Source organism: Nycticebus coucang, chromosome 16, assembly GCF_027406575.1.
Source record: "Nycticebus coucang isolate mNycCou1 chromosome 16, mNycCou1.pri, whole genome shotgun sequence".
Taxonomy (NCBI): Eukaryota; Metazoa; Chordata; class Mammalia; order Primates; family Lorisidae; genus Nycticebus; species Nycticebus coucang.
In genome coordinates this window covers 72303296-72328616 of record NC_069795.1, presented here as the reverse complement: position 1 = coordinate 72328616, position 25321 = coordinate 72303296, and the positions used below count along the sequence as shown (strand labels likewise).

At 40.3% G+C, this 25321-nt stretch overlaps 1 protein-coding gene across 3 annotated transcripts in view; it reads left to right on the top strand.

Moving 5' to 3' along the window:
• HSPBAP1 (HSPB1 associated protein 1) overlaps positions 1-24945 on the top strand; it is a 61351-nt gene extending 36406 nt beyond the window's left edge. For all 3 annotated transcript variants that reach the window (XM_053565495.1, XM_053565496.1, XM_053565494.1), the window contains exons 4-8: positions 10495-10631; positions 13960-14131; positions 17117-17200; positions 24039-24149; positions 24273-24945. In XM_053565495.1, coding sequence (XP_053421470.1) covers positions 10495-10631; positions 13960-14131; positions 17117-17200; positions 24039-24149; positions 24273-24806 — 1038 coding nt within the window. In that variant the 3' untranslated portion in view covers positions 24807-24945. The remainder of the gene's footprint in view (positions 1-10494; positions 10632-13959; positions 14132-17116; positions 17201-24038; positions 24150-24272) is intronic.
• The last annotated feature ends 376 nt before the right edge of the window (positions 24946-25321 follow it).

Genomic DNA, 25321 nt, shown 5'->3' with positions numbered 1-25321 from the left:
TGGTTGTTCACCAGGAGTCAGTCCATCAGTTCCTTGAGAGTGTATTAAAATAGAGTCAGTTAACTTGATCAGGATCCGTGTATTTATTTTAGTTGTTGCTGCAATTGCCAGTGGGGTCTTTTTCATAGAATCTTTCCCAGCCCAATATTGTCAAGAGTTTTTCCCACAGTTTCTTCTAGAATTTTTATTGTTTCATGTCTTAGATTTTGATCTCTTATCTATTATGAGTCAATTTTTGTGAGTGGTGAGAGATGTGGGTCCAGTTTCAGTCTTTTGTATGTGACTATCCAGTTCTCACAGCGCCATTTACTAAATAGGGATTCTTTTCCCCAGTGTATGCTTTTGTTTGCGTTATTGAAGATCAAATGGCGATATGAGGCTAGTTTCATCTCTGGGTTTTCTATTTTGTTTCAGAGATCTATCTATTTTTGTGCCAGTATATGCTGTTTTGATCACTATAAACTTGTAGTATAACCTGAAGTCTGGTGAAGTGATGCCTCCAGATTTGTTTTTATTTCTTAGAATTGTATTGGCTGTTCAGGGTTTTTTCTGATTCCATATGAAATGAAGAGCTATTTTATCAAGTTCTTCAAAGTATGACATTAGTACTTTAATGGGGATGGCTTTAAATCGGTAGATTGGTTTGGGTAGTATAGACATTTTAACAACATTGATTCTTCTCGGCCATGAGCATGTTACGTTCCTCCATTTGTTAATGTCATCTACTGTTTGTTTTCTCAGGGTTTCATAGTTCTTTCTGTAGAGTACCTTCACATCTTTTGTTAGGTATATTCCCAGGTATTTCATTTTCTTTGAAGCTACTGTGAAGGGTATTGTGTCTTTGATTTAATTCTCAGATTAACTGTTATTGGTGTAAAAGAAGACTGCTGATTTGTAGACATGGATTTTATATTCTGAAATATTACTGTATTTCTTGATTGTTTCCAGGAGTCTTATGGTTGACTCCCGGGTTTTTCTAAATATAGGATCATATCTTTAGCAAAGAGTGAAAGTTTGACCTCCTCTTTCCCCATTTCCCAATTTGGCTACCTTTTTTTAGACAGAGTCTTATTGTGTCTCCCGGTAGAGTGCCATGGTGTCACAGCTCACTGCAACCTCTAACTCTTGGGCTTAAGCAATTCTCTTGCCTCAGCCTCCCAAGTAGCTGGGACTACAGGCGCCGGCCACAACACTTGGCTATTTTTGTTGTTGTTGTTGTGGCTGTCATTGTTGTTTAGTGAGCCCAGGCCGGGTTCAAACCCACCTGCCTCTGTGTATGTGGCCAGCACCCTAACCACTGAGCTACAGGTGCCAAGCCCCTATTTGGGTATTCTTGATAACCTTCTCTGGCTTGATTGTGTTGGCTAGACTTTCCAGCACTATGTTGAATATCAATGGTGTAGTGAACATCCATTCTGATTGCATTTCTAAGTGGAAATACTTTTAGTTTTACTTGATTTAGTATAATATTGGCTGTGGGTTTGTCATAGATAGCTCTTCTCAGTTTAAGAAATGTCCCATCTATGCCTAGTTTCTTAAGTGTTCTTGTCAGAAAAGGATGTTGAATTTTGTTGAATGCTTTTTCTGCATCTGTTGAAAGGATCAAAACATCTTTGTTTTATTTCTGTTTATGTGGTAAATTACATTTATGGACTTGCATATGTTGAACCAACCTTGCATCCCCAGGGTAAAGCCTTCCTCATCATGACATATAATTTTTTTAATGTGTTGCTGTATTCTGTTTGCTAGAATTTTATTGAGTATTTTTGCATTGATATTCATTAGTGAAATTTGTCTTATAGTTTTCCTTTCTTGTTGGGTCTTTTCCTCGTTTTGGTATCAGGGTGATATTTACTTCATAGAACAAATAGAACTTCCCTTGGGAGGATATTCTCCGAATACATCCAGGTAAATACAAAAGATATAAAGTCTCTATCTTTTTTATAGCTGAATAGTATTCCATTGTATACAGATACCACAGTTTACTTATCCATTTGTGAGTTGAAGGGCACTTGGGTTGATTCCACATCTTGGTGATTATGAATTGAGATGTGATAAACAATCTAGTGCAAATATCCTTATGGTAAAATGATTTCATAGAACAGTTGGGGAGGATTCCTTCCTTCTCATTTTGGAATAGGTTCTACAATATAAATACACATTCTTGTTTGAAGGTTTGGTAGAATTGTAAAACTGTCTGGTCCAGGACATTTTTTTGTTGGAAGCTTTTTTATTGTTGCAATTTCAGTGCTTGATATTGGTCTGTTCAAGATTTCTATTTCTTCCTGGTTGAGTCTAGGGAGGTAGTGTGATTCCATATTTTGGTCCAATTCCTCCACATTTTCGAATTCTGGGGATGGAGTTTTTTGTAGTAATCAGAGAAGTTTTTGTTTTTTATAAATTTCTGTGGTATCTGTTGTTATTTCCCCTTTTTTGTTTTGATCAATCTGAAAAGCTTCTGGACGGCTAAGGACACAACAATTAAAGCAAATAGTCTTCAGAATGAGAGAAGATATTTTTATGTTCAGAATCTGACAAAGAGCTAATAACCAGAATCTACAGAGAACTCAAAACTAATCAGCAGGAAAAGAGCAAACAATCCCATTTATTCATTGGGCAAGAGACATGAACAAAACCTTCTCCCCAAAAGACAGACGAATGGCAACAAACACATGACAACTGCTTATCATTCCTAAAAATTAGAGAAATGCAAATTTAAACCACCTTGAGCAGTCACCTTACCTCAAATTTAAACCACCTTGAGCAATCACCTTACCTCAGTGAGAACAGCATCACATAATCCCAAAGCTATAGATGCCAATCTGGGTATGAAGACAAGGGAACAATTGTATACTGTTGGTGGGATTGGGATTGCAACCTAATATAGTCTTGTGGAAAGAAGTATGGAGAATCTCAGAGGGCTAAAAGTAGACCTTCCATTTGATCCCTCAATCCCATTACTAGATATTACCCAGAAGAAAAAAAGTCATTTTACCATGAGGATATTTGCACTAGACTATATATCACATCTCAATTCATTAATCACCAAGATGTGGAATCAACGCAAGTGCCCTTCAACTCACGAATGGATAAGTAAACTATGGTATCTGTATACAATGGAATATTATTCAGCCGTAAAAAAGATAGAGACTTTACATCTTTTGTATTTACCTGGATGGATTTGGAGAATATCGTCCCAAGGGAAATATCACAAGAATGGAAAAGCAAGTATCCATTGTACTTTAATACTAATACGAAACCGGTAGTTGAGTAAACTACATGCGCACATTAGAGAAAAACACAACTGCATTCAAGTGGGGAGGGGGAAGGAGGGAGGAGGTTTGGTGTTCTCTCACCTAATAGGCACAATGTAAAGGTATATGGTACACTTCCTGGGTGAAGGGCTCAACTACAACTTGGACTTTAACTAACAAACACAAATAATGTAACCTAATTGTTTGTACCCTTATGTCAATCTGAAATTAAAAAAAAAATTATTTTAACTTGTTTCTTCTTAGCTAAGAAACAATCTCCTTTTTTTGTTTTTGGTTTGGCACCTGTAGCTCAGGCGGCTAAGGCGCCAGCCACGTACACCTGAGCTGGCAAGTTGAATCCAGCCTGGGCCAGCCAAACAACAATGATGGCTACAACAACAACAGCAACAAAATAGCTGGGCATTGTGGCGGGCACCTGTAGTCCCAGCTACTTGGGAGGCAGAGACAGGAGAATTGCTTGAGCCCAGAAGTTGGAGGTTGCGATGAGCTGTGATGTCACGGCACTTTACCCAGGGCAACAGCTTGAGGCTCTGTCTCAAAAAAAAAAAAAAAAAATTCCCCAAATTTCCAAAGTGAACAAAGAGGTCACACAAAGGAATCAAATAGGGCAGAATGGAAGCAGGCATAAATACAGGGTGTACCAAATGTCGCCCCTAAAGTTGCCATACATGGAGAAAATGGGAAATTGTGGCTAAATACTGTACCTTTATTCACAAAATATTCATTACAAAATTATACAAAATATTCTGTACATGTTGGCCCCCTCTGTAAAATTTTTAGTGAATATTTTGTAAATAAAGGTACATTTAGCTGCAGTTTCCCGTTTTCCTGTGTATGACGACTTTACTGGTGACTTTTGGGCTGTAGAATGGTCAGAGAAGACCTCTGCCAGGAGGTGACACTGGGTCTGAGACAATGAGAAGGACTCAGCTATGCAAAGAGCAGAGAACAACAGTCTGGGCAGAGGGAACAGCAATTATAAGTACAGTGAGTCTGGAACGGTTCCTGCCGAATCCTGTAACGAGGGGAGCAGGCAGTGAGTTAAGGCTGGACTTGCAGAGGGGACCCGGTGCTGTAGGATCCTGTGGGCCACAGCAAGGAGACCAGATGATCCTATGAGGGGTGGGAAGCCACTGCAGTGTTTCAAGGAGGAGGGCTCACTGGGTTGATATGGGAAAAACATCTTCTCGAATGGGACCTCCCTTTGTCATTATCTCTTTCAAAAGTTGAGAAAATGTTTTGCAGGGGTAGACCCAGGGAGGAAGTAAAACTCTGCTAATGAGTCCGTGGAAGTACACGCAGGAGCCAGCGTCCTGTTTTACAATGAGGTGTGCTTTGAAAGGACTCAAAAATATTCCCAGCTGATTCCTGACTCTTTAGGGCTGCTTTCAGCTCACTTGAGCTGTAATGAAGGTGACCCTTATCAGTCTGAGCTTGAGCTGCCTTAATTAGACCCAGATTCTCTATCTTTAAATTGCTCTTATATCAAAGCTACAGTTATAATTGCAGGTGATGTATTTGCGAGTTGCATTGTTATGTACAATATGGCTGCCAGCAGGTTGTGTTGGGATTATTGAAAAGCAATTTGCAGGGAGGTCTATGGGGGAATGGTAGTTCACCTCACTAAGCCAATAAGAGAAAGCATACTAGATAGCTGGGGGTCTTGGAAAAACATGTTTAACAAGAGATATTTTAAAAATCTTTAGTGTTTTACCAGCTCTATTTTGCATGCGTATCTGGCTTAAACCAATCCTGGCTCAGAGACACTTGGCTGTTAAGGTCCACATTGTTAGAGGTCATTACTGGTCTGCATTTGATATGGCTGAGAAATTAGTTTGCAGGGTCAAAACAGGTTATCTGGAAAGCTCAGGCAGCTGGAGGCAATTCCGCAGCCATTCACCAATCGCCCCCCCCACCCTCAAGTTTGGGAAGTGGGAGATTTGAGGTTTACAAGGTGCTCGCAGAAGCTTAGGCTGATTCCGTGACTTCACAGTGAAGTCACGGTGGCAGTGAAACTGGGAGGGCAGGCATCTCTTTGACATACCAATTGAGAATATTTTGGGTAAATATCTGAAAATGGGCTGCAACAGCATGGATGGCATTGGAGGACATTATGCTAAGTGAAATAAGCAAGTCGCAGAAAGACAGCTACCACATGTTCTCACTTCTGCGTGGAGTCTAAAAAATCAAACTCAAAGAAGCACAGGGCAGAAAGGAGGTTACCAGCGGCTGGGGCTAGTGGGCATATGGGGACATGGTGGTCCGGTGGTTCACAAAGATTCAATTAGACAGGAGGAGTAAGTTTGTATTTTCCTTTGAGATATATTGCACAGTGTGGTGAATAGGGTAAAAATAAAGTAGAACCTCTGTAAGTTGACCACTCCAGAGGTGTGACAAACTGGTCAACATACGGAGGTGGTCAACATAAGGAACTCCCGTTGAGGCCATGTGATGCGTGTCTGGTCTATGAAAATTAGGTCAACTTAAGGAAGTGGTCAATGCAGGCAGGTGGTCAACTATGGAGGGTCTACTGTATATTGTACATTTCAAAATCACCAAGAGAGTATATTTCAAATGTTCTCATCACAAAAATGATTAAGTATTTGAAGTAAATGTATTTTGAGCGACTTATTCCATGTTGTATTCATAAATCACAGCATTGATTTGTACTCCATAAATATATATGACTATTTTTTGTCCATTTACAATTTAAAAAAACAAAAATCACTAAAAAAGACACCACCTGCCTTGATTTCTTTGGGATGGAAGTTGTTTTTGCACAGCTGGGGTCAGGGTCTCATGGAAGGGTCTTTTTTTGTCGGGGTAAGAAGATTTCCACGGAAGCCCTATGAAGTGTGTGGACATGTTCCTAGCTTTAGGGAGTTGGGGGGATTTGTGAGTGGCTGGGTTGTAAAAGAAAACGTTTTAGAACTTAGAAAAGGCTGCTTGAGTGAAATGGCTACTCAAATCCCAAAGCACAGCTTCCAAAACTCCTGCACACCCACTAAGGGAGAACCAAGTTCCTTCATTAGCCACCAGCACGTATTTCTTTGCATGTTACTTAGGATGTCCAAGATGAGAGTGTAGGAACTATTCAAAGAATGGATTTCTGGAAGTTTGCCTAACTCCTCAATTAGCTGTTGAGTAAGAGCAAGCAAACTAATTGTTCCCACCACCCCACCTGATTTGGTGTAGCCTCTGCTAAAATAGGAACCACACATCAGATTTCCCAAAAAATGTTCAGAAATGTGTAATAAGAAACCTCAGTGAAGGTGAAGTTACATAGCCCCTCCCCGCTTTCCCCATGTCATCATTTCTGGAGCCATTTGCAAGCATGAAAGTTTTTCATACCAAGTTCTGACTACTGGGATCATCGATGAGATTGTATTGTCTATAAGTGTGTCTACAGCTCACCCAAGCAAATGGTCACTCCAGTGGGCTGGAGCAGTGGGGTGGGGGCAGTCAGCCATCACAGGTTTGGATACACCCCACTGTGTTGGTGAATTGTTTACCTTTCAGGGATTTTTTTCTGGTGATAAACAGTCTTGATCTCTGGGAAGGTTGGTAACCTCTTGCCTCTTAAATTGAGATAGTTTTCCCAGGCAAGAAGTTAGAGAAGAACCCTATCTCCATAGGGTTTAGGCTTGGGAAGGGGAGGTCAAGTTTGCCACCAAGGACCAGGAATCCAGGCCTTCACTCAAAACCACATTCACTTTTCTAATTAAACTGGCTCATACGATTTCAATTATTTTTCCATCCTCTCCAAGGGCAGGGGGCCACGAGGTAGGCTGATGACCTGTGAAATTTCAATTTCAAAAAATGAAACTGGCTTTGATTTATTAAGAAGTCAGCCCATTCCTCTGGTTCTGTGTGGATGGATGTGGAGAGAGCAAGTAGAGCTGCCAAAAAGCTGGGTCACATTTGATGAGCAGTGTACCCCACCCCCAGCCTCGGCAGCCTTCAGGCCAAATTTCCATGCCCAGGACACAAGGAGAACTTTCCTGTGACTTGATAGAGAAGTGACCTGAGCCATGTATACACTCCCAATCCCGTCAGTAGTGTGGCCTGTGTAGGACCGTGTGAGGCTGGGCCACCACGGACATCCTGAAGATGTGAGTTTGTCAGAGAGCAAGTGACACGGTCAGGACGCACTGGGCTGTGATCTCAGCTCCTTTTTTCCTTTCCCCTTTTCAGGTTGATAGTTTTGAATGTGGTGTCTGTGGGGGCTGGGAGTCTGTTCTGGGCTTGTGGGTCTGCATGCAGGCCAAGGAGAAAGCTCCTGACACCCTGCACTCCGCTTGGTGGGACTTCGCCTTCCTTGCCCCAGACTCCTGTGTTGACTCATCTGTGATACAACCTGCACGTGCTTTGTCCCCTCTGCCTCCGCCCTTCCCTTGGAAGTTTTGTCAGAATGTGATAAACTCAGTGTGTGTACATACACCCACATGCATGGATCTAAAGACGGGATCCTGAGCTTAAAAAAGAAGTAAAGAAAAATAAAATGAACAGAAAGAGGAAGCTAAGACATGGTGAAACGTGCATGCACATAAAGCAAGGATACATATGGAACAAAAAGATCCCATTCAACACATCAGCAGAGGACCCATGGGAGGAGAGTGGAAATGGAATATAACATTAAAAACAAGAAATAGGCTACTCTTACCTGTGGCTCAGAGGAGTAAGGTGCTGGCCCCATATGCCAGAGGTGGTGGGTTCAAACCCAGCCCTGGCCAAAAACTGAAAAAAACAAAAAAACAAGAAATAAACAAATGAATGAGTGAATTTATCAGTGATGACAATGTACTGTGTACTAAGTGGGAAGAATATGATAAAAAGTGATGCATTTTTGATAATCTTCTACCCGAGGAAAAGACCCGAGGTTGTCAGTTCCCAGTGGTGCCATGGTGCCCAGATGACCAGCTCAGCCTGGATCTTTCCATGCTTGTGGGCTGTTACCCAGATGTAAAGGATCTCACCTGGGGAAGCCAGGAGATAGGCTCCCAGGCCCAGCACCTTCTAGAGCAGTGATTTTCAACTGGTGTGCCATGAAAGGATCTTAGGTGTACTATGAAAAATTTTAAAGATCATTAATTAAATTATTTTTGAAAAGAAAAAAGAAAAATCTCCTTTTTTATCCTGAATGTTTTTCAGCTACCTTTAGTTAAATTCCTCAGACTGAGCTGTGGTAAATTGTTCAAGGACCATGTTAATTGGAAGATTCCCCTACGTTTCTTGCTTGGTTGCAGGGCCCTTGTGCGGTGATGTTAGAGTATTCTCTGCTTGTTTCTGTCACAGCACTTGCCACAGTATACAGATTGAAAGGCTCTGTTTATGGGACTGTCTCCCATTGTTAGATTTGAAGGGTAGGCCTTTTTATATTGCAAGCACCCAGCATCATATCAGGTATATGTCAGATGTTCAAAAATGTTGTTGGCTGAGACTGGGCACAGTGGCTCACATATGTTATCCTAGCACTGTGGGAGGCCAAGGCGAGTGGATTGCTTGAGCTCAGGAGTTCGAGATGAGCCTGAGCAAGAACAAGACCCTGTCTCTAAAAATAGCCAGGTTGTTTCAGGTGCCTGTAGTCCTAGCTACTTGGGAGGCTAAGGCAAGAGGATCGCTTGAGCCCAAAAGTTTGATGTTGCTGTGCACTATACCGAGGGCAACAAAGTGAGACTCTGAATCAAAAAAAAAAAAAAAGTTATTGGCCTGAACTGTTTACCTGTGGTGAGCAGATTCTTCTTTCCCTCCCAAGCAACCAAAATATTTCAAACATGGACCCTGAGCCAGGTCCCTACATGGAGCTTATGGGCTGTATACAGAAGAAACGTGGTTTTCCCTCCCTTGGGAACTGTTGCAAGTGAGCCACATGTATTTATAGTGGTGCTGACCCTGCAAAAACTCCCTTTTCTATGATGGACATTAATTATGTGCACGTATTCAGCTATTTTCATTACTCAAAACAAGAATGAAAGCACTCTTTCTAGTCTTCCTCAAAACTATTAAATGTTTTTTTTTAAGTCCTCTTTCTCTTTGAATACAGCTATTGATGGCTTGCCTCTAAAAATAGAAAATTTAGATCGCAGATACTAAGAAAAGAAGCGTCAGCATTTAAGACCATGATCTACACGTTAGTTTTTTGGCGTTGTTTTTTAAAACCCAAAGGAAAATTCATGATTACAATAAATAAATCCTTCATGCCTGCTTACTATGTTCTTTTTCTTTTCAGCTTATAAATACTTTTAATCCTATGGATCTGGGTTTCTGTCTGACCCTCCTTTTCTGTGCTGCGAGTGCACTCACTATTGCCATATAAGCATAGGCTTTTCCTAGTAGTTAACTTGGGCAGGATCTGTCCCCAGAACTGGAAATAAAGAGAGTCCAAGTCCAGAGCACTGTGCTGGCTCTGTTCCAAAATTTATTGCATTTAAGGAGTTTATGACTTTGGGGAGTAATACCAAAAGTCATCTATAGATATGTATTTCAAAGATACGTTGTAACCTGGAGGCTCTGATATAGTAGGGATAAGCTAAGGCTCTAGTATTGATAATAGTTTAAGTAACTCCACTAACCTAGGAGAAATCTGTTTCTATGTAGTCATTGAAGTATAAAAAGTTAGTAAGTTGCTTGTGCCCACAGTATCTACACTGCTTAAAGGGAATACTGCTTTCTGACTTCCTAAATTGAGTTTCAGAGTTACTTGAAATAATGCTGTTTCTTTTTTTGTAGTTTTTGGCCGGGGCTGGGTTTGAACCCACCACCTCCGGTATATGGGGCCGGCACCCTACTCCTTTGAGCCTTGGCACCACCCGATAATGCTGTTTCTGTCATTTTCACTGTTCTCAATGCCTGAAACATTCTTCCCCTAGATATTTCCATCGTTATATCTTTTGTTTATTGTCCTTATGCAGCCTCTAAAATAGAAGCTTGGTCTGGGTGGGCATTTTTGTCTGTTTTGTTTGACGATTCATCACAAGCTTCTGTAACAGTTCCCGAATGTTGTAGTCAATAAATACTTGTTAAATGACAATTAGTGCTGTTACTCAAGTACATTATTGGCTGAAAAGATTTCTTGAACTGCCCTGGAAACCTAACCTCTTTTCATCTGTAGCATTTTTTGATAAGAGAACATCACCAGTGCCAGGAAACATTTGCAAGTGAAAATGTACAATAGAGGAGTTGGTTGGTTCTTGATGGACTATACCTTTCTTTCCAACAGGATGTGAAGTGGTCTGACTTTGGGTTTCCTGGAAGAAATGGACGGGAAAGTACCTTGTGGATCGGCTCCCTGGGGTCCCATACACCCTGCCATCTGGACTCCTATGGCTGCAACTTAGTGTTCCAGGTACAAGGAAGGTAATGTGAGCGGGAGTGGGGTGGAGAGGACAGGGAGAGGAGTGAGCACTGGGTGGGCAGCAAGACCCAAGACCTGGTCCCAGCCCCACCCTGTCAGCCTGCCTCATGACCAGAGCAGAACTCTTCACCTCTAATTCTGGTTCCTCCTTTGTGAAGTGAGGAGAACAGGTGAAATGGTGGTTTCCTTATGTGTTTGTCAGCCAGGATGAGAATTATCTTCAGAGAGCTGATCCTAGAACTCTGGGATTCCACCCTCATATTAGTAGACAAGTTCTCTGCTTAGTTTTTTGTTTGTTTCTTTTACATTAGAGTATACATTCGTAAGTTTTTCAAACTTTTATTTAAAGCAGGAACATCCTTTCTTCAAATCTAAATAGGCACAGAGCAGTGTGTTGAAGGGAAGACACTTTGCTATTATCCTCCTTCCCCTGAGGGGATGGCAGAGAGCCCAGCTTGAAAAATACTGGATCCTTTCAACTCTAAATTTTAGTTGGTGTCTACCTGTAGACATAATACAATATATTGTTACTGTAGGCCAGTTTTTAATCTCCATCTGTCTGTGGATAGTAGGAGATACAAGGGTTCAGTCAGGTAATGCTTTTGATATACCTGGTTTCTGGACTTACGTGAGAGAGTCTTAAGGTTTTGTGCCACTTGGAGGGTGTAGTCAGATGTGTGCGCAGTCTTATTACCCCCTAATTCATGATGCCCCAGTCTTCTCTGCTGGCAGTTTGGGATATTTATAGGGCAGTACAGAGGGAAAAACAGAAATGGCAAAGTGCAAGTTCAAAGATGAGTTAAACATGTATAAGGATTATGAGTGGATTCAATAGAAACAATATGTCTGTGGATACATTTCACATCTGAAGAACTCAGAAAATTACAGAATAGTAAAAATATATTCATTAAATCTTTCTTAAAGGGCCTAGAATATCTTAGGTACCTTGCTACATGCTATGAATGCAACACTGAATCAAATGTACATGGTCTCTTCCTTTGCAGAGTTGATAGTGTAATAACCTTTAATTTGCTGAGAGAGGCATCATTTTAAATAGCTGTTTTCTGTGGGTTCTGAATTGGGAAACAAGCCAATGAAATTCAAGTTGGAAAAATATTTTTTAAAAAACACTGAGTTTTGGCTTGGCACCCATAGCACAGTGGTTACGGCACCAGCCACATAACACCAAGGCTGGTGGGTTCGAGTACCGGCCTGGACCAGCTAAACAACAATGACAACTGTAACAAAAAATGGCCAGGCATTGTTGTGGGTGCCTGTAGTCCCAGCTACTTGGGAGGCTGAGAGAATCACTTGAGCCCAGGAGTTGGAAGTTGCTGTGAGCTGTGACGCCATGGCACGTTACCAAGGGCGACATAATGAGACTGTGTCTCAAAAAAAAAAAAAAAAATTGAGTTTTTTCTATGATATAAAATTAATATATATTTTTTAAACTTTGTAATAGAACATACCTTTTGTCCTCATTTAGCTCTGGAGCAATAAAATAACTTCAGTAAATAATTATCCATTGAGTATCCTTCTTTGTAGGTACCATAATGTTATAGAAAGTACAGTGATGAGCGAGTAAGACACCTTGTCTAACCTGAAAGATCTTACGGTAGCGTGCTGGCAAGCCCACCAGTAGCTGTGATACAAGGCAGAATGTACGTGCTCTAGCAGGGGTGTCCAGCTTGCAGCCTGCAGGCCGTATGGACCTATTTTGGCTCCTCAGCTTTCGTTTGTGTTTGTGTATTTAACATACGGCCCAGGACAACTTATCTTCTTCCAGTGTGCAGCAGAGAAGAAAAATAGTTGGACACTCCTGGAGGAATGTTTCATAGAGCTCTAAAACTGAAAAATAGAAGAGATAGTATTCCTGCTGGGAAGATTAGGAAAGATTTCATAGAGGAGCTACCGTTTGTGATGGGCTTTAAAGGATGGATAAGTGTTCAAAGACACAGACAGATAGGAGGGACAGAGGAACCTGGGACCCTGTGAGCTGTCCTACCAGTTTGCACTGGAGATGGGAATTGGGCTAGAAAGGCACGTTAGAGCCTGAAAGTGTTGATAGACTCTCAGACAGACACTGCTCAGTCTCTATTTTTTCAGCATGCAGAACCATGAAAACTTTTATTAAGCAGGGGGATGACGTGGTAATTGAATATCCTTTCAGAAAGAAGGGTGTATATGTTACGTTTTAAGCCAAGCAAAGCAGATTGGATGGATGGTTATCATTATGGCTATTCCTTTGGGAAATACTGCTGTGGTACACAGGAAGCATTTGGGATCTGGAGAATTCAGAAGATCTGTGACCTCCTTCCGGGTCTGCCAAGAACCACTAGCCTAGTGAGTGACACAGCACAATGGGTCTCTCTGCCACTATTTTGAAATGGAAATTGGATGGACCATCACTTCAGAGCCCTTCCAGCTCTAACATTCTAAGTATACTCAACACTGAAAACTGCTTCCACACCTGTCATAGGTACAGTGGGATGGAGCAGTTTTATCATTTCAGAGCTTTGAGATCGAAGCAAATAGGTTGTAAACTTTAGTGGTTTTTAAGCTGATGGCTATGAAAATTGATAGGCTGCGTCAGAGCTCCAAAATGACTTTCTGTCTATTTATTCATTTTTGTCTGTCTTTGTTTCCTCTTTCTTCATACTTGTCCCCTTTTTGCCTCAAGTGTCCTCCCTCTGTTAGCATAAAGTGGGGTATGTCTAGTTTTTGTGAGTTAAGTTTTATTGCCACCATTTTTCAAAAATATTGTAAGTGAAGCATTGTAGAATTTTCTGTTTTTGAAAATTCCTATGTTATACAACTACTTTTTAGTTATGTGACATTTTTTGTGCATGTCTCTTCGATAAGGGGTAACTTAACAAATGTTTATCTTAAGGAATTTGTAGCCAAAACTAGAAGAAGTCTGGAAACATTAGATGGAGCTAATCCATAGATGGAGCTTTGGGTATTTGCACTGGATAAAATAAGAAAACAGATATTTGGAAGTGGGGGCTATTCTAGGTAGTTCTAGAATTAGGGATAGAAATGATTTATGAGGAGGCAGACTTTGATTTGTAATGAGAGAGGTCTTACAAACTAGATCCTGTCCTATCAACACAAGGGGCTGCTGCAGGGGGTCATGAGATACCAGTTGCTATGCTACCTTCCACCAAGTGTCTGCAGAAGGGATTCTAACCTCAAGTTAAGGACAGGCCAGGTGACCTGTATTCCTTTATGATTGAATTTAAATTAGTAAAAATGAACTCTTAGCTAGTACATTCTTACATGTATTGCCTCAAGTTCAGAGTACTAACTTAATCTTATTTTTTTAATTAGGAAAAGATGGCATCTCTTTCCTCCTGAAGATACTCCTTTGCTTTATCCAACTAGAATCCCTTATGAAGAATCTAGTGTGTTCAGTAAAATCAATGTTGTCAACCCTGATTTAAAGCGTTTTCCTGAGTTCCGGAAAGCTCAAAGACATACAGTTACACTGAGCCCAGGCCAGGTAATGGGGCTTTAAAACATTAATGACCTGTCCCTGGATGCCACAGCTGAAACTCTCTCAAGTCTTTGTGTCTTTGTGCTGTGTGCTTCCTCTGCTCTGCTATTGGAAGGTAGCTTCCTAAGCTACTAGCTTGGAATATAGACATCTCTGCTTCACAGGTCCTGGAAGGAGGTGGGAGGAGAGAACACAGCTCCTCCTATTGGTAAAAAGGAGAATGGACTGTGGAGGAAGACAAGTCCCTACAAAAGCATTTTCATTTAGGTTAAGAGAAAATGTTCAAGGCATGAGTGAGTATCTCTGGAATGTTTATTCATAGTTAATACCTGTTCAACTATGAAGGAACCAAACCCATACACATAAACGCAGGTCAGAATGCATCCAGGCGATATGCCAACAGAGGAATAAGGAACTGAGGATTATTTACTTTTTTTTTTTTTTTTTTTGGTTTTTTTTTTTTTTGGCCAGGGCTAGGTTTGAACCCGCCACCTCTGGCATATGGGACCGGCACCCTACTCCTTGAGCCACAGGCACCACCCAAGGATTATTTACTTTTAAACAAAAATGGATTTTGCTTTCGTAAATAACTATGAAACATTCCCAAAGGTGTTGTACTAAATGGGGAAAATTCTTTTTGCAACATTGGCACTTGGTGTCTGATATTTATTAACAATTTGAAAGATTTTCTTATCTCTTAAGTAGACTTTCAGGGGTCCTCAAACTTTTTAAACAAGGGGCCAATTCACTGTCCCTCAGACCATTGGAGGGCCGGACTATAGTTTAAAAAAAACCTGTGAATAAATTCCTATGCACACTGCACTATCTTATTTTGAAGTGAAAAAACAAAATGGGAACAAATACAATCACACCGCCGCATGTGGCCCGCGGGCTGTAGTTTGAGGACCCCTGCAAGTTATCCCTCTCCTCTGCCTGTCTTCCTTCCATTGTGCCCTTTTCACCGGCTCTTTTCTTACTTTCTTCACACTCAGACTGCCAACTCAGTTTCACCTGACCAAGTTACCTTAACCCATTAGTGGTCACCCCGCATTTACCTCTCTCCTCAACCCCTGACAACCACTAATCTATCTTCTATCTCTATTGATTTGCCTATTCTAGATATTTCCCATAAGTGCACCAGTATAATACATAGCCTTTTGTATCTGATTTCTTTCACATAGCATAATGTTTTCAGGGTCATCCTTGTTACAGATGTTAGTAGCACTTCGTTTCCTTTTACGGCTGAATAATACCTCTTCGTGCGGATATATTGCATTTTGTTTATTTATTCATCAGCTGATGGACCTTTGCATCTCTGCTTTTTGGCTATTATGAATAATGCTGCTATGAAGATTCATATACAAGTTTTATATGAACATATGGTTTCAGTTTTCTTAGGTATGGACCTAGGAGTGGAATTGCTGGGTCACATAGTAACTCTGTATTTAACTTTTTGAAGATTTGCCAAAGTGCTTCCCATAGCAGCTATACCATTTTGCATCCCCACCAGTATTGTATAAAGGTTCCAATTTCTTCACATATTCCACGACACTTACTTCCCTCTTTTATCGTTTTACTCACAGTCATTCTACTGGTGTTTAGTGGTTGTCAGTTCATTTTCTGTTGTCTGTAAAGCCACATTTGAATAACTAGTTTTGTCTGTTGCCTCAGTTTTCCTTACATGTTGCCTATTTCTTAATTCACCATAACTCGGCTTTCTCTCCCCACATTACTGAAACTATACTGTGTGATAGGACATTCATTACCTAATGGCTACACCCAGTGGCCCATTAGTTCCCAATTTTCCTAAAAGGGACTCATCCACTATCTGCCTGTCCTGCCTTGTTGATAACAAGTGCCACTAGTTTCCTGAATCTGAAGCCCACAAACTTCAGATCAGCTTCATGTGCTCTCTTCTCCTTTCCATGGGACATATCCTATGAGTTTTTGACTCTGGCCCTTGCTTTTGTTTAGTACACCTTCTATCTTTTTTTTTTTTTTTTTTTTGAGTCTCGCTCTGACAGCCTGAGTAGAGTGCCGTGGTGGCTTCATACCTCACAGCAACCTCAAACTCTGCCACTCAAGTGACCCTATATCTCAGCCTCCTGAGTGGCTGGGACTACAGGTGCCCACCAAAGGCCAGACTATTTTTAGAGACAAGGTCTCGCTTTGGTTCAGGCTCGTCTCCAACTCCCACCTCCTTTGCCTCCCAGAGGGGTGGGACTACAGGGTGAGCCACTACACCTGGCCACACTTTCCTATCTTAATGTTTAATAAGTGACCTATTATGAGAATCTCCTGTCCATCCCAGACTGTCTCTTAATATCACAATTTTAACCATCCCCCAATCAGAATTTGTCTGTGACTCCTAATGTGTACAAGATAAAATCCAGATTCTTATTCTGAATTCAGGGTCCTCTATTAACCCAACCTAATTCTCCTGCCTTATCTCCTGTTACTCCTTCTGCAGAATAAGACTAACCTACTTTGTTTCCCTCAGTAATCCCACCTCCTTTGCATGTGCCGCTTCTGCCTGGCAATTAAGGAGAATAGAGGGCTGGGTGTGGTGGCTCGCGCCAGTAATCCTAACACTCTGGGAGGCTGAGACAGGAGGATCATATGAGGTCAGGAGTTTGAGACCAGCCTGAGCAAGCGTAACACGCTGTCTCTATTAAATATAGAAAAAATTTAATGGCAGGCACCTGTCATCCCAGCTACTCAGGAGGCCGAGGCAAGAGCCTAAAGTTTGAGGTTGCTGTGAACTATGATGCCACGGCACTCTACCAAGAGTGACAAAGTGAGACTCTATCTTAAGAAAAAAAAAGAAAAAAGGATTGTGAGGTTTTTTCTTCTCTCCCTGTCCCTCAGCAATATTATTGTGAATTCCTTTGTATTTCTTTTTTATTGCTAGAAGCTTCAGTGAAAGTCTGATTCTGACGTAAAAATGCAACGTCCTGTTCTTGCACTAACCACTTTTTCTTTGGTTTTCAGGTTCTCTTTGTTCCCAGACACTGGTGGCATTACGTAGAATCCATTGATCCTGTCACTGTCAGTATAAACTCATGGATTGAGCTGGTACTTTTTAATTTCTCTTAAATAAGTGGAGTTTCTGCTTTAAAAAGATATAAAAGATACAACTTGGTGATTAATTTTTTAAGTAACCCGCCAGCATTTCTTTGTTGTAAAATGCTATAATTTGGTTATGCATTCCATCCTCTGTTGATGGGTGGTTAGGTCTGAAATAGGAATTTCAGGGATGTGGTACTCTCTGTCTTTTAAGGACACGCAGTAGGCCCTAATGTTGGTATGTAGAATCCTCTCTCTTGAACAGCGTTGTTAGGAAAATTGTGTTGGGCCTGGCTGGGTCTGCCATATGTGCCCTACACTGCTAGTCCCATCCCTGACCATCCGGCAGAATATATCCACTTCTTGGTTCAGGTCATTACTAATTGCAGAATTCTTAGTCTTGGCTCTACATGTTAAGTTTTTATCATTTCATTTCTGCCAGAGGCCTTTTCCCTCCAATCTGCTGTGCTTAATCCTAGTTGCCTGCTCTATTTGACAATTACAATAGCTGCCCTTTCTGCTGAAGTCTGTCTCTTCAGCCTGGAGCCTTAATTGCATCTGTGCTCTCTTTTTATTTTATTTTATTTTAATTATTTTTATTTTTTTATTAATATTAAATCATAGCTGTGTACATTAATGCAATCACTCTTTACCCAGAGGCCCTGACCGCATCTCTGCTCTCCCTGCCCTAAAGTCTACATTGCATCTCTCTGCTGTCATTGGCAGCCACATCCTCTCCCCTGTCTGGTTTTTTTCTGTTCTTTGGTAATGAGAAGGGCTGGAATCAGTGGATCTTAAGGAATATGGTAATAGGAAGCTGTTGCTTTGGCTTAGAGAAGAGAACAGGTATAACCCTTGGGGCTTAGGTGAGTGGTATGGTGAGAGATCAGTAGCCTCACAGTTAGAAATTCTACTTGTAGCATTCCGAACTGGAATTGGAGTAGATTTCAAGGTAGAGTCCGTGGAGTCCACTTCTACTCCCAATGTGAAAATCACATCAACAATGCCCTGTCAGATGTTTCACCTCCTAAGGAAGCTCACTCATTGTTAAACAGTAGAGCTGTCATCTTTTTAAAATGTGAATTCTCCATGTGTTTCCTTTTCTTCTTCCAAGCTCAAAACCTCTGCTTTCTTTAATGATATGGGTTTTTTTGTAGAGACAGAGTCTCACTTTACCGCCCTCTATAGAGTGCCATGACGTCACATGACTCACAGCAACCTCCAGCTCTTGGGCTTACGTGATTCTCTTGCCTCAGCCTCTCGAGTAGCTGGGACTACAGGCACCTGCCACAAAGCCCGGCTATTTTTTTGTTGCAGATTGGCCAGGGCCGGGTTTGAACCTGCTACCCTCGGTATATGAGGCTGGCGCCCTACTCACTGAGCCACAGGCACCACCCTAATGATATGTTTATATATGACTTTTTTGCCTCCGGATTCATTACCATTCTAGTCATATATTTTGAAATAAGGCAGCTTAAGTTACAGGTTACTTTTGTTAGCTGTCTAACCTAGATAGTTATATAATCTCTTTTTAAACCTCAGTTTCCTCATTTGCAAATGGGATTATAATTTTTTTTTTTTTTTTTGAGACAGGGACTCTCATTCTGTTGGGTCGTGTAGGGTGAGTGGAGTCATGATAGCTCACAGCAACCTCAAACTCCAGGGCTCAAGCAATCCTCCTGCTTCAGCCTCCTGAGTAGCTGGGACTATAGGTGCATACCATCATGCCCCACTAATTTTTCTATTTTTTTTATGGAGACAGGGTCTCAATATGTTTCTCAGGCTGGTCTTGAATTCTGGCTTGAAGCAATCCTCCCACCTTAGCCTCCCAAAATGGTCAAGCTACCAGGTCTAGCCTGAGGATTGTAATTGAACCCTTCTCAGTAGGATATTGTGAAGCTTAAACTGAGCAACACATGTAAAAGCATGTATTAGTGCCTGGCTTATGGGAAGTATTTAAAAAGAATTTGCTATGAGGAGGAGGAAGAGAGCTATTATGTGAATAATAGCCCTTTTAATTCATAATGCCTAAAACTAAATACCAACAGGCCTCATTTTGTAGAGTGTAAGATTTCTACCTCACATGACTGAGAGTGCAATATTGCACTAGCATTTTTTGGTAATCATATCTCACTTTCATTTTATAGTCAGCTCTAAAATATGCACGCTGATTTTCGCATGATCTGCTATCATGTCAGATTGTTCCCTATCCTGTACTAGCCTGTAAGCTGATTTTAGGTCTAAATCCAGTACTTGACAGTCATCCCTATTAATTTTCTTTTTTCTTTTTTTGGGGAGAGAGTCTCATATGTCACCCTCAGTAGAGTGCAATGGCATCATAGCTCACAGCAACCTCCAACTCTTGGGCTTAAGCGATTCTCTTGCCTCATCCTCTCAAGTAGCTGGGACTACAGGCACCCGCCACAACGCCCAGCTATTTTTTGTTGCAGTTGTCATTGTTGTTTTGCTGGCCTGGGCCAGGTTCTAACCCACCACCCTCCATGTATGTGGCTAGCACCGTAACCACTGTGGTATGGGCACCAGGCCCATCCCTATTAATTCTCAACTTGTTGCTTTGGTTAAGCATTCCTACTTGCCAAGATAATTTTGAATTTGGGTCTGGTGTGTGCTTTTAGTGAAACTCCTTCAAGTAGGCCCATGCTCTTTTTTAAGTATATCCTTGCTATCTGGCACAAGAATATGTCCCAAGATCCCTTACACCTTTCTTGCTCCAAACCTGGAACGTGATCATTTCTCCAGGTAGCTATGGTTAATTTTAGTGGGGAATGGTATTTAGAAACCAAGATATGGGTTCTAAGGCTGTTCGTTGCCATTGGGGTGTCTGTTGTTTCTAGGCTTTTTGAGTGATGCAGCTAGAATGTGAGGTAGACAAATACTGATATATTTCTAATTCAAGCTTACATTATAGGATTTGTTTCTGTATTTTTATCTCTCTTCTTACACTGAAAATCTGGGTCCTTAATAACAGTAATAGCTTTACTTATTTGTTTTATCCAGTAATATATTTTTTAAGATGTCAAATTTATACTTCTAAAATTCCAATACTAATATTATAAACTAACTGCAAAAGCTTTCAAGTAAAATTTAAATTTCTTTGTAATTCTTCTTTTTTTTTTTTTGTAGAGACAGAGTCTCACGGTACTGCCCTTGGGTAGAGTGCCGTGGTGTCACACGGCTCACAGCAACCTCTAACTCTTGGGCTTACGTGATTCTCTTGCCTCAGCCTCCCGAGCAGCTGGGACTACAGGTGCCCGCCACAACACCCGGCTATTTTTCTGTTGCAGTTTGGCCAGGGCTGGGTCCGAACCCGCCACCCTCGGCATATGGGGCCAGCACCCTACTCACTGAGCCACAGGCGCCGCCCTGTAATTCTTTATATTATTAGATTGTATTTCACTAAGAGGGTTCGAAGTACTTTTGTTCAGAATTTCTTGTAAAGATATACTTTTCATTTGTGGTTATGTTACTAATCTGATATTCAGGAACATTCGTTAATTTCAATTTGTTTTCAAGGCATTTAACTTGTGAAAACAGTATTAAAGGTATATTTAGAGAAGTACCCCTGTCATCTCTGTTCCCATTTTTTATTATTTCATTGCATCTTTTTGTAAATATGTATATAAATGAATACATATATGTAAATAAGTATATAAATAAAGACATGTTTATATGCTTATTGGTATTTTCTTATTTTCTTCCCTTTATTCTACAGAAAATAATCTATTTACAGGTTCTGCATCTTGCTTTTTTTTTCATTTAACAATAAACCTTAATTTCACTCCATAGTGTTACAGAGATATCTTCATTTTTCCTTCAGGAGCTAAATAGCATCCCATCTTTGGGTGCTCCACTGTCACTCGTAGTTCTCCCATGGGTGGATGGGTGTTTGGGTTTTTAGTCTCTGGAGTGTCAGTGAATAATCTTTTGAGGACATTGTTTTATATTTGTTGCAGCACTTCTTTGGGGGAGCTTCTTAAAAGTGGATTTGCCAGGTATAGGGTAAATGTGTCTTTAATTTTGTTAGGTTTGCTAAATTCTGCTTCATTGCCATCGTGCTCTTTAGTATTTGCAACAGTAGTCTAAGAGTGCTTGTTTCTTTCGCAGCTTCAGCAAAACCATTTTTTTGGTTTTTGAGTCATAATTAGAAAGCCAAGGTAATCTACCCTTTTTTTTCATATCATAAAGGAATTCACCAATGTGTTCTTTTATAATTTAGATTGTTTCATTTTTTTTTTTTTCCATTTAGGTCTCTTATCCATTTGGAGGTTTTATTTGTATATGATGTAAGGTTGGGATCTAATTTTTATCTTTTCCCAAATGGTAATAGCATTGCCAGGAACATCATTTATTTTACAGTGTGTTTTTTTTCTCCAGCGATTTGAAATGTTTACTTAATCATATACCAGATATCTATACATGTATGAGTCTCTTTTGTTTGTTGGTCTTTCCTCCTGTTTTCCTATTATAATATGTTTTTATTATCTGTAGGGCCAACTTTTTTCTTTTTTTTTTTTTTTTTTTTGTAGAGACGGAGTCTCACTGTACCGCCCTTGGTAGAGTGCCGTGGCATCACACGGCTCACAGCAACCTCTAACTCTTGGGCTTACGCGATTCTCTTGCCTCAGCCTCCCAAGTAGCTGGGACTACAGGCGCCCGCCACAACGCCCGGCTATTTTTTTGTTGCAGTTTGGCCGGGGCTGGGTTTGAACCCACCACCCTTGGCATATGGGGCCAGCGCCCTACTCACTGAGCCACAGGCGCCGCCCGGGGCCAACTTTTTTCATTGCCTTTCTTTTGTAGTGTTTCCTTAGTATTCTTGTACTTATTTTTTTCAGTTTATTTAGCTTCAGGAAAAAGACCTATTGATATTTTTATTCAATCCATATTACATGAGATTTATGATGTTGAATTGTCCTATCCAAGGACAAAATGTTTTTTCATTTGACCAAGTTTTAGGGTTTTTTTTTTTTTTAATTACAAGAGTGTTTAAAGTTGTCTTTGCATGAGCTTTGCACATTTCAAAGTTTATCCTTAATATAATAAGCCCTGCTTATTCTCATAGGATCCCACATCTGAAGCTGAGGGTAGTATTAAACTCAGTTGCCATCAATTAGAATACTTTTCTGTTTGTGTCTTCCACCTACGAATTTAATGCCTTTTCCATCTTAATGAAGCACTTATCATACAGTATGGCTGCAAATTTTGCAGTTTAAGGTGTGACAGCAAAACTAGCACAAATTTATTTTTCCTCCTGCACAATTTCGTGGATAGGCTTGTTATCATAGATCTTATTTACTATTCTTTTCTTGCCTGATTAAGTCAAGAACTACCTTTTCATTTAAAGGGAAAGTTTTACAGCTTGTCTTTGGCATATCCAAGTTGCACGGAGAGCCATTCTTAAGTAACATTAGGGTTCCTTGAACACAAGCACTGCAGTACTACAACAGTGGATCTGATCACTGAGACTACTAAATGACTCAGGGGCAGGTAGTATATATGTGTATACGGTGTGGATACATCAGACGAAGGGAGGATTCGTGTCCCAAGACAGAGCAGGAGTGACAGATTGCATCATGCTACTCAGAACAGCACACAATTTAAAATTTATGAATTCTTCATTTCTGGAATCTTCCATTTAATCTTTTCATACGGAGGTTGACTTTGGGTAACTGAAGCTGTAAAAAGCCAAACTGTAGCTAAGGGAGTACTATTGTATTGCTGCTATGGTAAGGTCTTCTCTTCCACTGTACACATAGCTTTCAACTGGATATCGTTAGTATATATGATAGCTATTGATTTTTGCATTGATTTGAATTATTTTATTTTGTAGTAATTTTTTATTAACTTTCATGGGTTTTCACATGCCTATCAGATTCCCTGAAAATTAAAATAATGTTACTTATTCCTTTCCAATTTGTTTGCCTGTAATTGTTGTGAGGTTTCATTTTTGGCCTGATTACAATTCAATAATGAATAGCAGGGGGGAGGTCGGCATCCTTGTCTTGTTCTTGACTTTATAGATAATTCCTCTCGTGATTTTCCTTTAAGGGAAATACTAGATTTGGGGCTGAGTTGTATATGTTTTATCATATTAAGTATCCATCAGTTCCTATTTTATTACTTTCCTTATTTTTTTAAAATTAAGAAGGGCATTGAATTGATAAAGATAATCAGATAATATTTCTCTTTAATAAATATCTGGTGTTGCAATAAATTATGTCATTAGATTCCCTAACATTGATCCTAGATTTCTGGAGCAAATTAAACCTACTATACTTATGTAACTCAAGCTAACTCCAGGCTCTGATATTCCTGTTATGAATCACATAGATGTGGAAGAGTAGAGATTCTAGTTCTCTTCAAGTGGTGCAGCATTCATCCTATCCCTCAAGTCAAAGAATAGAAAAACAATTGGAGAAAACATCATAAGGTGGTTCATACTTAAGGCCTATGTCTTATACACAGAATACATAATTTTGTTGAAATAGTTTACAACTCTTCTAGATGGCAGATGACAGTGAGTACAGAAAAACTGTATTTCTACCAATAGTATACTCATTCCTTCTGTAATAAAGCTTATATTAAACAGAAAATAGGACACGATTAAAAGAGACTGCCCCGAGTGTAGTGGCTGAGTGCACTGACTTGGAGGCTGAGTCAGGGAGGATCCCTTGAGGTCAGGAGTTCAATAGCAGATAGGACAACATGGCAAGACCCCATTTCTAAATGAATTGAATGAATGAATAATTGAATGGAGACTCTTTTCTTTTTTAAGCCATGAGACACAAATGATAATTAAAAAATGTGTTTTTTAATCTTGATTTAGGAAGAGGATCACCTAGCTCGGGTAGAGGAGGCCATCACTCGCATAGTTGTCTGTGCCCTAAAAACTGCAGAGAATCCGCAAAATACCAGAGCTTGGTTAAACCCTACTGAGGTAGGCTGCTTCTGGTTTTCATCATGACAGTTTCTTGTGGTACACCAACCCTGGCTAGAATATTTGTTTTCAAATTTAACTAAATGTATATAACCATTCTAAAGGGTTTTTCTTTTCCCTTAGGTTGAGGAAACATCCCATGCAGTGAATTGTCACTACTTAAATGGAGCTGTTTCTGCCCTTTTTGATCATTACAGAACATCTAAGGCAGGAGAAACCCAAGCATTGGGAACAAACACAGAGCCCACAAAAGAGGAAGAATTAAATGTGAGCAGCCACATGGAGGTGGGCCAAACATATAGTCAGAACTCAACCAAGGGAGCAGTAAAACCAGAGACAGCGAGTCCCTTTGGCCCTGATCTGGTCCCTGTAACACAGAGGTCTGAAGAACAACCTTCAGAAAGAAGAGACCTATTTGATTGTAATGGTAAAGACTTGGCGGACAAAGATGGAGAACAGATTGGAAAATTGCATTGTGCCAGAAAGCACCAAATGATAAGTAATTGTGAGGATGCAATTGTGGAACAAATTGCTTCAAATAGAACCATGGCCCCTTCTAAAACATTTATTTCTACAGATGACTTGCTGGACTGCTTGGTGAATCCACAAGTAACCAGGATAGTGGCACAACTTTTGATACAAGGAAGAAGTTTGTGATCCTAATAGACGACTTCTTAAATAATGTTTTCAAAATTACATATTTTTGAATAGTATAATTGTGAAATGAAATATGGAACAGCAAAAGATCAATTTTCACATGTTTGTAAATGTACTTATTCTTACCTAATTAAATTTCAGTCTGTTGCCACCTTCTTTCATGCACATTCCTCTCTGGCCAAACTAGCTCCTTTTTATTTGTAGACCTTTTTTCCTCAGTGTGTTTTCTTTCTCCCTCACCTCATCCTTCAGCCCATCTCAAATGTAAGTCCCAGGTATTCCCACTAGGAATTAATCTTTCTATCAGCCTCAACCAAGAGTCAGCTTGCTGCTTATTTTTACAAATAAAGCTTATTGGAACGCAGCCACATCATTAGTTTACAAATGTCTGTGGTGGCTTTAGGATTACAATGGCACAGTTGACTTGTGGCAGAGTCTATGTAGCCCAGAAAGCCCAAAATATTAACTGGCCCTTTACCGAAAAACTTTGCCAACCCCTAGTCTAATAGACCCAT